Genomic DNA, 14,465 nt, shown 5'->3' with positions numbered 1-14,465 from the left:
CTATGCTGGCCTTCTCTTCAGGAAAAAACAAGTTCTTCTCCCTAAGAACTTGAACTCAGTGATGGTTTCTTCTTCATCCCTCTAAATTAATGACTTCAAACATAATTTATCTTCACTGGGAAAGGCTAGAAAAGCTTCAAGCATCATGTCTGAATATACAATTTCACACCTTAAAATTCTGCTACTGTCTGCTGGGAGGAATATACTATACTGGAGGAAAAGGTAGATTTATCTCTGGAGTTTTTTGACAACAGACCCTTGTCTTTCAAGTATCTCTTTCACAGACAGCCCATACTAACACATTCTAACACTACTGCCAAAGGAATACAAGGAAGTGCTTGAATGCCAAGCCACAGAAATAAATTTCAGTAAACATTTCAGGAATATAATTTATGAATAAACCCACAATTTAATTTGGCAATTAAGAAAACTCCACAACTTAGCCCAATTATCTCTAAGAAAAATATTTTTCTGCTTTCCTCCTGTATGACAGTATTAAGATCTCTCTAACAGTTAAGTTTTTATAACAATATACACATTTTATATCAAAGCACAGAAATAATAGGGTACCCAGTGTGCCGACTAGGCTGACCTGTGGAAAACAGCAAAAGTTCAGAGAACTAAAATTCATGTAATTACGCTGGATACAAATGAAAAATTGTCCTAAAACTTTCCTGTGAAAATTTTTTAATTTTCACATTTAAATGAAATTTTGTTTGTAAAGACAAAGCACCTTTTGGAAACTTTTTCAACACCTTCTTGATTGATACACCTACATGGAGAATGTATTAAATAGTTTGGAATAACTCACAAAGATCCCTTTTTAATAGCAAGTTGGCTTCATCGAAATCTATCAGCTCTGGTGAACTCACAACAAAGGTGGAAGACTCTGCTCCAGTCTTCAGCACCTCTTCTTCTGACAGGCTTGGCACTGCAAATCTCATCATTTCTCCTGGGTTGCAGTTTTGTTTTTTGTTTATTTGGGGTTTTTTGTTTTGTTTCCACACCTCACCCCTCCTCTAATTTGCAGTATTAAAAACCTCATAGTTTTAATTTCAGATTATGCTTACTCTTTTTGAGTCTGGCAGTAAATTTATTCTACCATACTTTGTTTGAAGACATATGTGTACATAGGGAACTGTCAGGAAGGTGGTAGTGGATATATGAGCATGAAACACTAGTCACTCAGTATGAAGCACCATTATTGCCTACAGGCAATCCTAATAGCCTGTTTCTTCTGTCCTCCCAAATATGACAAGCATTTGCAGTTATAGCTGAATGAAGGAAGACACACAGAGCAGGACTTACAGCCAGAGACGCTACTTCTTCAGCTGAAGTGCTGACAAACTGCTTGTTACTTGATGCAAATCAGGAAGACTTGAAGGTAGATCATATCCATGCTTAAGCTGGTAAATCTGTTTAAATTTCTGTGTTCCCATGGGAAATCCTCTATTCCTTAGATGTTTTCCTAGACTGTTTTGGAGAACATCTGCTCCATTCCTTGCTATGGAAGAGCCCAATATTAGTCCCAGAGCCCTCTGGAACAAGTATGCTGATTGTTCCTGCTGAGTAGATCCCAATAAATATCAAGTGGTCACTTTGTAAGCAGTCTTTCTTTACCTAAAGCTTTTACTCTTCTTACTGACTTGTGCTTAATACACTGAAAAAATGTCTTTATTCTTACAGTTAGCTGCTTTATAAGCAGATATTAAAATGTTTTATAATACAGAATTGCATGCAGGCTGCATCAATGGCTCTCAAAACACAATGTGATGGTTCATTATCTGTCAGTCAGCCTGTAGTTCTCAAAGTAACTGCTGGCAGTCCTAAAAGGACCAAACTTACCTTACTGTAACACCCTAAGCAAAATGCTGCAAAACAGAATAGACATTTCCTTCAGGCACTCACAGAAATTGACTCCAGGTGTATTTGACTTCTACACAGATTAAATAACTACCTCAGTACCTTAAAAAAACCCAACCAAAAACAAAACCACAGTAAGACTATCTTCTGGTTTAAAAATGTTTATTTAAAAGAAAAGGAGGTCAATACCCAAATGGCCAGGAGAAAACAAAACAAAATAAAAAAAATTCCTCAGTTTCCCCCTCAAAACCATTACTCTGCAATTTGCCTTTCCCTTAAGTTTCAGCTTCAGTGTTTTATTAAAAAACAAAACCAAAATGAAATCAAACCAAAACAAACAAAAAAAAACCAACCCTGAACTTTCATTTCCTTTTCCTGTGTTGTTAGGCCTGAGGAAATTAGGTACCTTTCACTGAAGGGTTGCGTGGGGTATGAAAAGAAACCGCAATAAAATTTATTCACAATATACAATTATAAAAATATCTTGTTTAGGATTGAGTACTATAATTTAATAACTTTTTGTTGTTTCATAGGTATCTGGGAAAGGTACAGACACATGTCCTGATCCTGTTACAAGAGGTAGAATGCCAGCATTTGGTACAACATTCCAGGAGAGAGTCAAAGTGACGTTCCTGTTTCCCCTGCAAAAGCAACGAAGAGTATCAGCACAAATACTCAAACAATTTAATTAATAAACACTAATATTAAATTAGGATACAAATTATTTTCCTGACCAAGAAACAATGGTGTTAATTTTATTTAGTTACTTCATGAAGTATTAGCTATTTTCCAGGAAAGACTTTTTTTGTTGTTGTTGTTAGTTACCTACCTCCTTTGCAGTTGAGTGTATCACAGAACTAGCTCTACACACAAGTGTTGGAAACAGAAACCAGAAGCCTATTGCTCACACTATCAGTGTATCTTCTAGTCTACAGAAGAAACAAAGTATCTTGTATCCCAAGTTATCTTTTAATAATCAAGCTACAAAGATGCAACAGACTGACAAAGTATCAGACAGAATATCAGTACCTTACCATGGCAAGAAACTAAAATGTAATTAATGCAAGTGCATCAAGACACCATGAATAATAATAATAATGATAAAAACAGGATATACTTACTTGAGACCATTTCCATCATCAAAAAAAAAGTACTTTGACTTCATATCTTTTAAGAACAGCTTTGGATTATCTCCTCTCAACATGACCTTGTCCCAAAGCACCACCTGATTTAGAGCCTAAAAATACAATCATAATTAAGTCAGCAAGATAACTTATAAGATCATATTGAGTCACTGGAATTTCATAGCATTATTCATCTAAAACCCCTGAAGTACATGCTTGCAATCCATGACTAATTTAACAAAATAATGCTTTACAGAGAGGGACAGTAGTACTACTACACACCGAAGTGCGGCACAGAATAAATGGAAGCAACAAAGAACAATTTAGAAGATAAAACTTTGCAATATTTGTGAGAGCTAGTGATTTATGTGAAAAAAAGTCTAAAAGATGAAACAAGACAATGAAGTCCCAGACCCTAATAAAGAACCCTATACGCTATTTTAGTACAAATAAATATCCACCAGCATGTATAAAATAACAAAAATACCTAAAAGTAGTGAGATAGCTTTCTGCAGCAAGTTAAGATATAAAAAACAAGCCTTCACTATATACTTGCAAAGTGACTGTATTAGCTTTAACTAGAATTCAGTGGTACAGTGACAGCATGGTATTTCAATGCAATCACTTTTTTTTGTACACTGTTCCACAGAGGTCTTATCAGATCAGCTATCTGAAGTGAAACATAAGTAGCAACCAATTTAAAGGATGCAGCAAGGCCAATTATTATAAGAAGTGTGAAGAGATAAAATAAACATATTCTGAGGCTGCAGTAGCTGGTACAGGCAAATGCTTCAATGATCTATGAAAAGAAAGACCCACCACACCTGCCCAGACCAAAGGCCACTGTATCTTGTTTCTAACAGCAGCAAACTGCAGAATGTTAGGGAAAAGTAAAACTGACAGAGCAAACAAGTGAAAAAAAATCATTTTGAGCACACCAGTGTAAGTGAACAAGAAGACGTGTGACTTTTCTCCCACTCTGGTGGGCACATGTTAGTTAGGCTTTATGAGGCGGAACTTCCCTCCCTGCAGCTAAACTGTCAAGAAAATAACAATCACGAAGGCCAGTAAAAACAGTCCAAACTAGTAGGAAATGCTGGTGCCTTAACTCTTCCCAGCAGAACTTCAGAATGTTAAAAATAGCTGCAGTACAAAATGGGTAATTGCTCCAACTTTCTTTTTGATACTTACATTGTTTTTCGTTGAATATTCTGCAGACAAATATAGAAACAATTGTTTAACATTCCAATCAAATATACTCTGCAGATGTATGAGAGTTAAGAAAAATACCATATTGTACTTACATAACCTTGTTTTATTTTTACTAGATCTAAATAGACTACAGTAATTGCAGTGAGCTCTTATCTTTCAACATACCTCATCTTATTTCCTACCAGAGCACTTCAAGAGCTCTAATATAAATTTTAACCATATTAAAGGGGCAGATTTTTGGTTTGGTGGTGGCTTTGGGTTTTATATTTTACTGTTTATGAAATTGAATGGCTACTTCCTCCAATGATTTAAAGAGTTCTATATTTGACACTGTAAGATAGTAACCATAATCTGCTGCTAGGCAATCTATTACAAAATCATAAACATATAAGGCAAGAGAGAATTCTTCAGTAAATATCTTCAATGTGATTATTTCTACTATCAAGGAACCCTGGTATCCAACTGTGGATCAAGATATAACAGTATTAAACAATATATAAATACAAAATTGGCAAAGGGTAGAGAGTTCAAACAGCCTGCAATACTGACAATGAAGAAGTTAGTAGGTGGGAAGTATTTCATATTGGAAGGGACATCAGGACTTCGCAAATTTAATTACCTACTTACTACAAAGAAAGTCAGCTTACTAGTCCAGAACAAAACTTTGCCCAGTCTTTTGATCAACAATAAAAAACTGATGACTGCCATTTGAGACTGACCATGTAATAAAGCTGATATTCTAAATACTTGTCTGTTTGTCTAACAATAAAATGCAGTGTGTGACCTTTTAACTAACAATAAAGATTAGCTGTAACCTTTTATTTCCCAGTGCTCTTTTTTATTATTATTATTATATTTGCAACTATCTCAAAGAACAAATTAAGCAGATTCCCCAATCAGCCTTAAAAATCTGTTTTACCTTGGTCCACTCATCCAAAAACTGAATGTTCTTAAGGCACTAATTCAAAAGGCAAAGAAAGAATTATTTAAATGATGCTGCTGCAAGAATAGCTGGAGCTATTTTACTTGAACATTTTTTGCCATCTAACTCAAAACAACAAACAAGATTCCGAAGAGCTACTCTGTAGGATTTCTTAACACCTGCTAAAGATAAATTAACTAAGTTTAAAAGAGTTTGCAAAAACTGCTTCCTCAGCTTTCCTTTCCCTAGTTTCTTTTTCTGTCATTTTATTTTATCTTTTCTAGGACTAACAACTTGTTTAATTAAGAGTGCCCATGTACCAGTATCGCTAAGATTTTTCTTCAAAAAAACACCTACCAGAAAGCTGTGTTTTACAACTCTACACACTGCAAGGTTTTTTTATGCCAGGCAAGAATGATTAAGTCCCTTTTTCCCCAAAAAAATTTTAAAGCTACTGAACATGGAATCTTTATGTCTGTATACTGCAGATTAATCCTTGTATAAGAACACTTCTTTCAGTGTCTTGCTCTGCCTCCCCCTATATGCACTGCATACAATTTGATTCACCTACTTTAGAATTTTAGTCTCTGGTTTTACCGCGTATAAGCATTTCACGAGTATAACTCGGACTTCAAGCTGATAAAAACCCATCCCTCTTGTTCCTGTGAAACACACACCTGCAAAAATCTGATTAACCTTTTTATTCAGCATTCACACGTATTCAAGATTTGTATTTTGTTTGGTTTGCCTGCACAAAGTAGTGTTCTCCAAAACAGGGAAACCAAAACACAGAGGTAATGCCTTGCCTAACAGAGTGACAAAAAACAGCAGGCAGGGAAAAATCTCAGGAATCTCAGCCCAACTGCAAGGCAAGGATTAGTGTAAACCACCTGAGGTAAATCACATTGCCTTCTATTTGGTCCCAAACTGCAGAAAAACACAGCATTTTTTATTACGTCAAGATTCTAAATCTTAAGAATTATTTCCTTCTACTGTCAAAAAGCCAACCAAAATCAACCAAAACTACCCTGACACAACACACTTTCCCCAGTAAAAACCAGACTAGCAAGAAAGCAGAGAAATACAAGACAGGTATTTGTACACAACTATTATGTGGCAAGAACTTTGAAAGCCTAACAACAAAATAAGTTTGAAAGGTGCATCAGAATTTCCATATTGAGGATGACAGTCAAAATAGTACATTATATAAACCCCATAATTAATATACACCTCAAACCACTAATAGAAACTTCACTTAATGATAATATTGTTCAGATGTTAAACTCCACTTCTCATTATTACATACAGGGCACTTCACTAAGAGTCTGATTTTAAAAACAGGCATTAAAACCAGAGAAAACAACTTGCCCTATGGCATCTACTAGAGATGGAACAGCTGTTCTAAGGTCTATGTTATTGCTGTAGTTATGTAAAACACTACTTTTCACTGCTTTATCTTTTAAGACAAATTGTTAGTTTTCTTCAAGTCTTAAATATCTGAAGATTATAAGTAACTAAAACAGACGTCAAGATATTATTTCAAAATGTTTTCAAACCACTTTTTCCATTAAGGATATCTGCAGTAATGTCAAATGTGACAAATCCCAGATCGCTTCTTTCTCTAGGTCCAGTGAAATCTTCTAGATTTTTTCTAAAACAAAACAAAACACAAAATTAGATTTTCTCATTATTTCTCTTTCATGCATTACATACCCTATTATTCTTATGACATATTTCCCTCATCTGTTTTCTGTACTTTCTTTGAAATATTGTTGTCAAAATATCTAATCAACGTTATAAAATAAAACCTGCCCTCCTGAAATTATGTAGCCCCAGTTTTGAGAGGCCTTGCCACCATAGTAGTCCATGTTTCACAAATACCCTTGGACCTTTTCCTGTTAACAAAAATCTGTATTTTTCTGTACCTGAACTGCATTACATTCCATTTCAGTAAAGTACGTGTTAGCCATCCCCAAAGATATAAAGCTAATTGGAACACCAGCAGTACAGCTGTTTGCTGGCAACCATTTTCATTATTATTTCTCAAGTTTCCATAAAACGAAAAGCCTCTAGTGCTCAGTCTCGTACAAGAAACTCTAACCATTCTGATAAAACAGAGTTTGTTTGCAGTTCCCCCACAACTTATAAGATTTCTCCCTGGAATGTTTTTAAGTAGCAGTATAAAGAAGATGCTTATATTCTTCTACAGTACAAAAAACCCCATAACGTTTTGGAAAACTTTACTACAAATCCACATTTGCAGGAATATCTGACCTTGCCACACTAAACCACATTAAAAAAAAGAGATTGGAAAGTAACAGGGACACAGCAGGTATTTTCATAGGTATTCACAAAGCTTACCAATTCACCAAACTTACCCTCTACAAAGAATACCATAAGCATGTTGGCAATCAGTTATGAACCTTAATTTTTCATAAAACAAAAATTTCATGAATTATGAATTTCTTAGTTACATTTACTCCAGTTTAAAAATTAATCCATAAAAGTATCATTTCCTTAACACTAAGCTTAGTAATCTGAAACAAAAAACAAGTTCACTGGCACACATACACATCCCACACACACACACATACAGTTTTGGAGATGGTAGTTAAGAAAAACACCACCAAAACTTCCCCATTTAAACCTTGTTACACATTTCCATCCCTTTACAAAAAGCAACACCTTTTACATAGCAACCCTTACCTAGCACTTGACTACACTTCTGAATCACAATCTGGTGGGATATCAGGCCTTAAATCTGGAGGTCTGCAGAACTTCTGAGAAGTTCAAAAATGCAAGTAAGGTATAACGCCTCTCATTAATACCAATCTGTGCATCAAAAAAGGTATGGACAGTATAGATTTCATCAAAATTAAGCATTAGTATGCTACCTCACAGATGTCAAGCTCACTGGAACATTCAGATATATGCTTTCATGCCAGTTTTATGCTGTTGGCAATACTCAATTTAGCATAAATACAGGATTCCTTTTCCACAGATTTTAAACCAATCCAAAAGATGGTGGCAGTTCTCCTTATCTGCATTCATCTCCCCTATCAAACCCTTGCTGCCAGCCATCCACTCATGCCACTTACCTCGGGGTGGCTCCAAAGCTCCATGAGCTGCTTTTGGTCACTAACTTGGCAAAAAAACCTCCAAACTCATTAGTCTACTTAAAGCAGCTCAGTAAAGCACCCTATGAGCCCACTTCCTCTGTGCGGCTCTGGTAAAGGACTAAGAAGCTAAAAGCAGGAGCAAAGACCACCAGTTTTGGTGTCAGTAGCAGCTGTTTAGCTCCTTGCAAAACGACAGCCCTTTTGCATCATACATCTTTAGTTTGATGTAAGTTTTCTGTGACAGTTTCCTTATGGAGAAAAAAAGAATAGGAAAGTTGAAAAATAGTTCCTGTGGCACATGTTTGCACCAGCACACTGTGTCTGGAAGGCAACATGCTCTTGATGTGGTTATTGTGCATTCTACACCTGGTGCAATTCACAGGAAGATACGCCACCCCAGTCAGTCTGCTGTCACACACCTCGCCAAAAAGAAAGAAAAATACTTTGCCAATGGAAAAATCTAAGGAAACTACTGATAAAAGCGGTACTAAAGTAACTAAATCCAGCCCATTAAGGTCCCTGCACTCCCGGAACTGCCAAAAGCAGTTGGCTCGACTCCCCTGTCGCCACCCGGACACAGAGACCGCGGCTGGTGCTCGCGAGCACGCTGCCACACCAGCCCCGCTGCCGGGCACCGCGGTCCCCGCAGGCATCCCCCGCGAACCTCCCAGCGCGAGCGGCGCCGCCCCGGCTCCCAGCCGGCCGGGCCGCGAGGCGGCGGAGCGCCGTCGTGGGGCTCCCCCATTGGCCCCGGCCGCGAGCGAGGGAGCGGGCAGGAAGCGGGGCTCGGCGGCAGCGCCGGCAGGCCTCCGGTCGCGGCGGGTGCTAGCGTCCCCCCGCGCGCCCCGGCCGTTATCCTCCCCACAGCGGCCGGCCCAGCAAGAGCCGCGGCTCCCAAACCCCTTCCCTCCCCAGCGGGCAGCGGCCGCCCGGCCCTCCTCCGCCCCTCCTTCCTCTCTCCCGCCCGCACTCACAGCGTGACCCGGGAGACAGCGATGCTGACGGGCACGCTGCGCTCCTTGAAGACGGTGGTGATGAAGCAGCCGAAGGTGAGCGCCGCCATCACGCTCAAAGAGAAGGCGAAGAGCGAGTTGGCCCGGGACAGCACCGTGTTCATCTCCTCGCTCGGCCCGGCCGGCCCGCCTCGCAGGCTCCAGCCGCTGCTCGGAGGCAGGGGAAAGGGGTAGCGCCGGACCCGGCGGCGCTGCTGGGGCGCAGCAGGAAGCGGGCGGCGCCGGCTTCACGGGGGCGCGCGACCGGCGGGATGGGGCGGCCTCGCCCAGAGCCTGCCCAGCGGGGGCGGAGCTACGCGGCCCCGCACCGCTCTGCGCCTGCGCACCGCGCGGCAACGGGCCCTGCCGGCTTCCGCCCGGCGTGGGGCTGTGCCGGGGTCTCCGTAGGCAGGCAGACGGGCGGAGGTTTCAGCTTACAGCCTGTCTTCTGCTAGGGCGCCTTCGGGTCTGCTCTTAGTAGACGGCCTTTAGTTTTGTGCCGCGATGTCTTTTGAGACCTACACCGCGCACTGTGGGGTTTAGAGAAAGAAACGTGCCGTGCCCTTTAAGTGTCGCGGAGCGAAGGGGATAGGCTTCCATAAAGGAGCCTGTGCGGTGTGTCTGCGTTGTTCTGCTTTATAGAAAGAAAAAAACATATCTACAGAGGAGGCGTGCCTGCTTGGTTGTGCCCTGCTTAGCTGTGAGCGGTGTGTTTTCCTTTCGTGAGCTGTGGCTCCGTCCTGAGTGTCCGAAAAGGTGCTGGCGCGCATCCGTGGCCCCTGACGGCTGTGGCCCCTGAGGTCCCTGCGGAGGGCTGCTGGGGCTGGCTCTTCGGTGCTCCCACCGCTGACGCCTGCAGGACGTGTTCTCGTCCTGGTTCCTTCGTAACTTAACGAAAACAAAAAAGGGTTGTTCCTTGTTGGAGGATTTTTTTTTTCTTTTTTTGCTTATTAATTGTTTGGTACCTGCTAAGGCTTTTGTCTTTAGGGGGAAGTTGGTGTTTATAGCTAGGGTTGATTCTAGTGTTTATGTAATAAGGCATAGATAACCTTAGAGACGAAGCCCTGTTTTTTCATTTGATGTCTGTATCTTGCTTTCATTGATACTGTGCTTTGCCATTCACTGCCTTGTTTCCTATGTTTCTGTGCATTTGCGCTTTGTTGCATACATATTCAGTATGTAAATCATCTTGTCTAGACGCCTCATTTAGTAGTTGGGCATGGCACAGGAATCCTTTTTCACCTGGTGGCTCAACGATCCTACACTGTTCGCAGAGTGAGGCAGTTTTTTCATCTTATTCCTCCAAGTTGGTTGAAATTTCACTTCAAATTGGTGCTAGCAAAGCTTACATCATGCAGTGAGGTGGTTTCTAACTCCTTTTTGTAGGTCCCCACTTGGCACCCAGTTCTGCTCCCTGAACCTGCAACATTGTGAGTCTGAGAACTGAGGAAGAGAGATATCTGTTTTTCTTTTAATTATTATCATTTTTTTTCTATATTTCCCTGTATTAAATACATCAGACCTCATTAAAACAGATTTCTCAGGGTGGACAACAGGTGTCAGCAGTGGTTCAGTTATATTTAACTTCTTCCTAGCCCTAAGATTTCAAAGCTGTAAATGAGGTTAGGAAAAGGAGCTCCTACACAGGGGTCCATCAAGGTGGAAGGGAGGTCTCATGGTGAACGGATAGGGAGAAGAAAGTGTGGACTGTTAGGCCATTGTTAAATACGTATGTTCCGTAACAATGATGCTGTTTCTTTTCCTTCCCTGTAATTGAGAGTCAGATCTGTGATACAGGGAAGAAAAATCTTTGCAGGTAAAGGTAGGGGATTGAAGAGGAGAAAAGATCATGCTCATGCTCTATGTTTTCACCCAGTTCAAGTATTTATAGCACGTTTCTGTTCAGAGCTATTATTAAGTATAGGAAGTGAAGGTACCTGTGGGCATATTCCATGCAGTTGGGAATCTGTTCTGCTACACTGTTGGTTTCTGTGTGTCTGTGCATTTTTCATACTGAAATCAGTTGCAGGCCCAAAAAGGGTAGTCTCTTTAGCAATGTTCTTATGATAAACTCTTTACCGGTTTGCATTTGATTTTCCTGATATTCCAGACTAATTCCAGAAACACGGAGTTTCTGGTGTAAAGGTTTTTGTTGGCTTGCTATTATTTTATGTTTGGTACTCAAAACATAAATTCTTGTGAGGCAAAGGTTTTTGATTTATGGTCTGGAACACACTGTTACTGAAACCTTGGGTAACTGTTAGTGAAACGTGGGTACTTTTCCCCAAAATATTTGAAGATCTAGAAGCAACAGGGAAGCTTTTACTGCAAACTGGGGAAACTTGGAAATTGTGAAATCTCTTCTATAATCAAAACACTAGCTCCAAATATGAACACTTACTTTGTTGTATCTACAAACAAAAGACTCAATTGCCTTTGCTTTTCCTTTTAGTTCTTGTAGTTGCTATTTAGAATTTTTCATTAGATACTAAACAACTCCGATGTTGGGTATAACTTAAGTAACTAAGGCAGAACTTACAGGAGTAAAGTAGTGAAATTTCTGAATGGGTCTGAGTACTGTAATTATTCAATATGCCTGAGCAGTGTACTCAGCTGCAGACCAGCAGAACACCCAAGGCATAGCAGTGCTCAGGCTGGTTCTTATTTCAAGAAAGTTAATAATTTTTCATTACAAACTAATTGAACAAAATGTAGACATGAGATTCGGAGCCGGTCTGCAACATAGAATTCTCTCTTCTTCTCCTGTTCTTCCCCAGAATTATCTGACTTTGGAATTGTGTTCTTATGCGCTCTTTGATCTATTAATCATGTGTTCTTTCTTTATAGTGTTGGCACTTCAACAAGATTGATCCCAGTCAGCAGCTGATGGCTAGAGTAGTCTTCTGAGAGAGAAGACTCGCTTTCTTTGGTTAATATGTTTCTACTCTGATGCTCAAGTTATAAGGTGATTCCTTTAATCATATATAAGCAAAATGGCAAGTGTTGACCATCAACAGATCGCTATAAGGTCTTTTTCCACTAAAATCAGATTGGTTGTAATGTGGTACATGTAGACAGGCACTTCAAGAAGGCTGACAGTTTGGGGTGTATGGCTTGTGAATTCCAGCTGAAGGGGAGGTGTTAAATTCAGTGGAGGTGGTAGCACCTTTGGCCTTTTGGGGGCGTAAGTTTCTAACTAGTTTTATGGGTGAAAGTTTTGGTGCCTAGCTAGTTATATGAGGACTGTATAGATAAATTCTTTTGGTCTAGGGCCATGTATGTATTTCCTAAATTTTACCACAAACATCTAAATCTTTTATTGAATTTAATAATATTAATATAATATTGAATTTAATAATTATTAAAATGTTAACACTTTATGAGACAATAGTACCACACAGTCTCTTAGGCAGGTCTGGGTATGCAGATGAAGACTGAAATAAACATGGCCACGAGCAGCTTGGGGAATCTTTGTCTTTATTGCATTAGCTCTCTTCCAGTTAGCGCCTCTTCTGTGTGGGCCGTTTTTCAACTAGTGTGGAAAGGCTGTGGCTAAGAGAAGCAGTCTTTCTGGACTGCATTGGAGGGGTTTTGTTTCTAGACTTCTCACCTCCATTCTTTTGCTTTGTATCTAAAAAGTATGGAGAATAAGAAGAGAAGCAAACAGAAATTTTCACTTGCCTCTATATTATTATTGCTAGTCCTCCAGCAAGAAAATTTCTAAGAATTTAAAAATTCTGATTTCAGAATGAACTCGAGACTTTATTACATTGTCTCATTTTAGTGGCATAAGAATGCTTCATCAGTGATGGAACCAAATGTTCATGTTTTGGAGCCCAACACAGTTAATTTTTGGCTGCTGGCAGATTGCTATTGCCCATTCCATGTCATACGAATCCATATTATGTAAAGTCCTTTTATACATCATTGATGCAGCTGAAGCTTTTACACTTCATTGTGCTTTTCATTCTGTGGCAAGCAGCCTGTGTGCTATGAATCCACCTCACTCTGGTTTTACCTCATTCCCTAAGTCAATTACAAGTTCTTCATCACAAAGTATTTTTGTGTCTCTTGTAAAAGTACCAAGCAGAGGCTGTCATGCCTCAGCTTGCAGAAAGGAATGTTTTGCTAGCTCTGTCATGATATCTCTTAACTGATACCAGTTTTAGTGGGTGGAAAAAACCTTTCTGATATGAGCAGTAGCCATGGGAGTCCGTGTGTAGGGACACAGGCTTGCAGAATAATCTTTTTTAACTCTAGTCCCTATCAAGTAATGAAATTGACTTTGTAATTCCCTTTTATTTGTATCGCTCATAGGCACTAAAATATACTTTATACAGAAAGCAGTCAAATAAAACAGTGTTTATTTATTCTAGAAGAAAGCTTGGCAGAAGTTTGATGAAAGTATGAAAGTATGGAAGGGGTATGAAGTTAAAGGAAACATGATTTCACTGGTTTTAGAAATAGTTTGTAATGAAGAAAAAAAATAAATCAGTTAATTAAAGAAGAAATAAAAGACCATAATGTAGGTTAAAAATTTTGAAAGGAATTCAAATTGGTGAGAAAACATTCATAACTTGGATATTATTTCAAGCAAATTTTACATTCAGAGTAATTGACACTTGTCTTATAATGACAGCATAATTTAAAGGTCTTACACATAAATAAATAAAATGGATCTAAAATAGGTTAATCAGTCCAGGAAGTATTAATTCAAACAGTTGAAAAGGTCTGTCTAGATTTTATAGTGGCAGAGAGATATTATTTACAGATGCATATTTGGTCTTTTGAAAACTCTCATTTGAAACATAAAATTTCTGTCAAGTTCATTTCTCATGTACTAAATATATATGTGACGAAAAACAAATCTGCACATGATGGCTGTTCTGGGATTTGAATGTTACCAATTTATTTACTTTCTCATTTATTTAGAGACAGCTATTTAATAAGAACGTGACATTTTTGCAGTTCATTAAAGCAAAGAGTAACTGTAAAAACTGCAAAAATACCAGGGTCAGTTGCATGAATTTAGATTAATAGGGTGGTTGCACTGCCTTCTAGAAAAATAAGAAAGAATAAAGTTTGTTCTGTCAAGCTACTTCAGATATCGAAAGCATAGTAGCTACAGTACCACATGCCTAAGGAAGAGGCTGAATTAGTTGCTGAAGAAGGAATTTTTAAAGTTCTTACAGACGTGGGGTTGGTGATGAAAACACTTATTTGGACCTAAGAA

At 39.2% G+C, this 14,465-nt stretch overlaps 2 protein-coding genes across 5 annotated transcripts in view; one reads left to right on the top strand and one right to left on the bottom strand.

The window, feature by feature from the left end:
- Positions 1–2,008: 2,008 nt before the first annotated feature.
- SPCS3 (signal peptidase complex subunit 3) lies at positions 2,009–9,537 on the bottom strand. The gene is made up of 5 exons (XM_065694962.1): positions 9,215–9,537; positions 6,699–6,772; positions 4,179–4,255; positions 2,985–3,100; positions 2,009–2,504 (listed from the first exon to the last, which is right to left on the bottom strand). The coding sequence occupies exons 1-5, from the start codon at positions 9,355–9,357 to the stop codon at positions 2,372–2,374; spliced, it is 543 nt and encodes a 180-aa protein (XP_065551034.1). The 5' UTR covers positions 9,358–9,537; the 3' UTR covers positions 2,009–2,371.
- A 75-nt stretch (positions 9,538–9,612) lies between these two features.
- The window catches only part of ASB5 (ankyrin repeat and SOCS box containing 5), a 40,853-nt gene continuing 36,000 nt past the window's right edge, over positions 9,613–14,465 (top strand). The window contains exons 1-3 of one of the 4 annotated variants that reach the window (XM_065694915.1): positions 10,077–10,507; positions 10,619–10,662; positions 12,080–12,197. The gene's annotated coding sequence lies outside the window, so the exon portion shown is untranslated. Of the gene's footprint in view, positions 9,940–10,076; positions 10,508–10,618; positions 10,663–12,079; positions 12,198–14,465 lie in introns of those variants that run through there. The other 3 variants (XM_065694934.1, XM_065694925.1, XM_065694905.1) reach the window with 3 other exon arrangements.

The sequence above is a fragment of the Lathamus discolor genome, chromosome 1 (genome assembly GCF_037157495.1).
Source record: "Lathamus discolor isolate bLatDis1 chromosome 1, bLatDis1.hap1, whole genome shotgun sequence".
In the NCBI taxonomy this organism is placed as follows: Eukaryota; Metazoa; Chordata; class Aves; order Psittaciformes; family Psittacidae; genus Lathamus; species Lathamus discolor.
The sequence above is the reverse complement of the archived record's forward strand: the minus strand, read 5'-3'. Positions and strand labels throughout refer to the sequence as shown.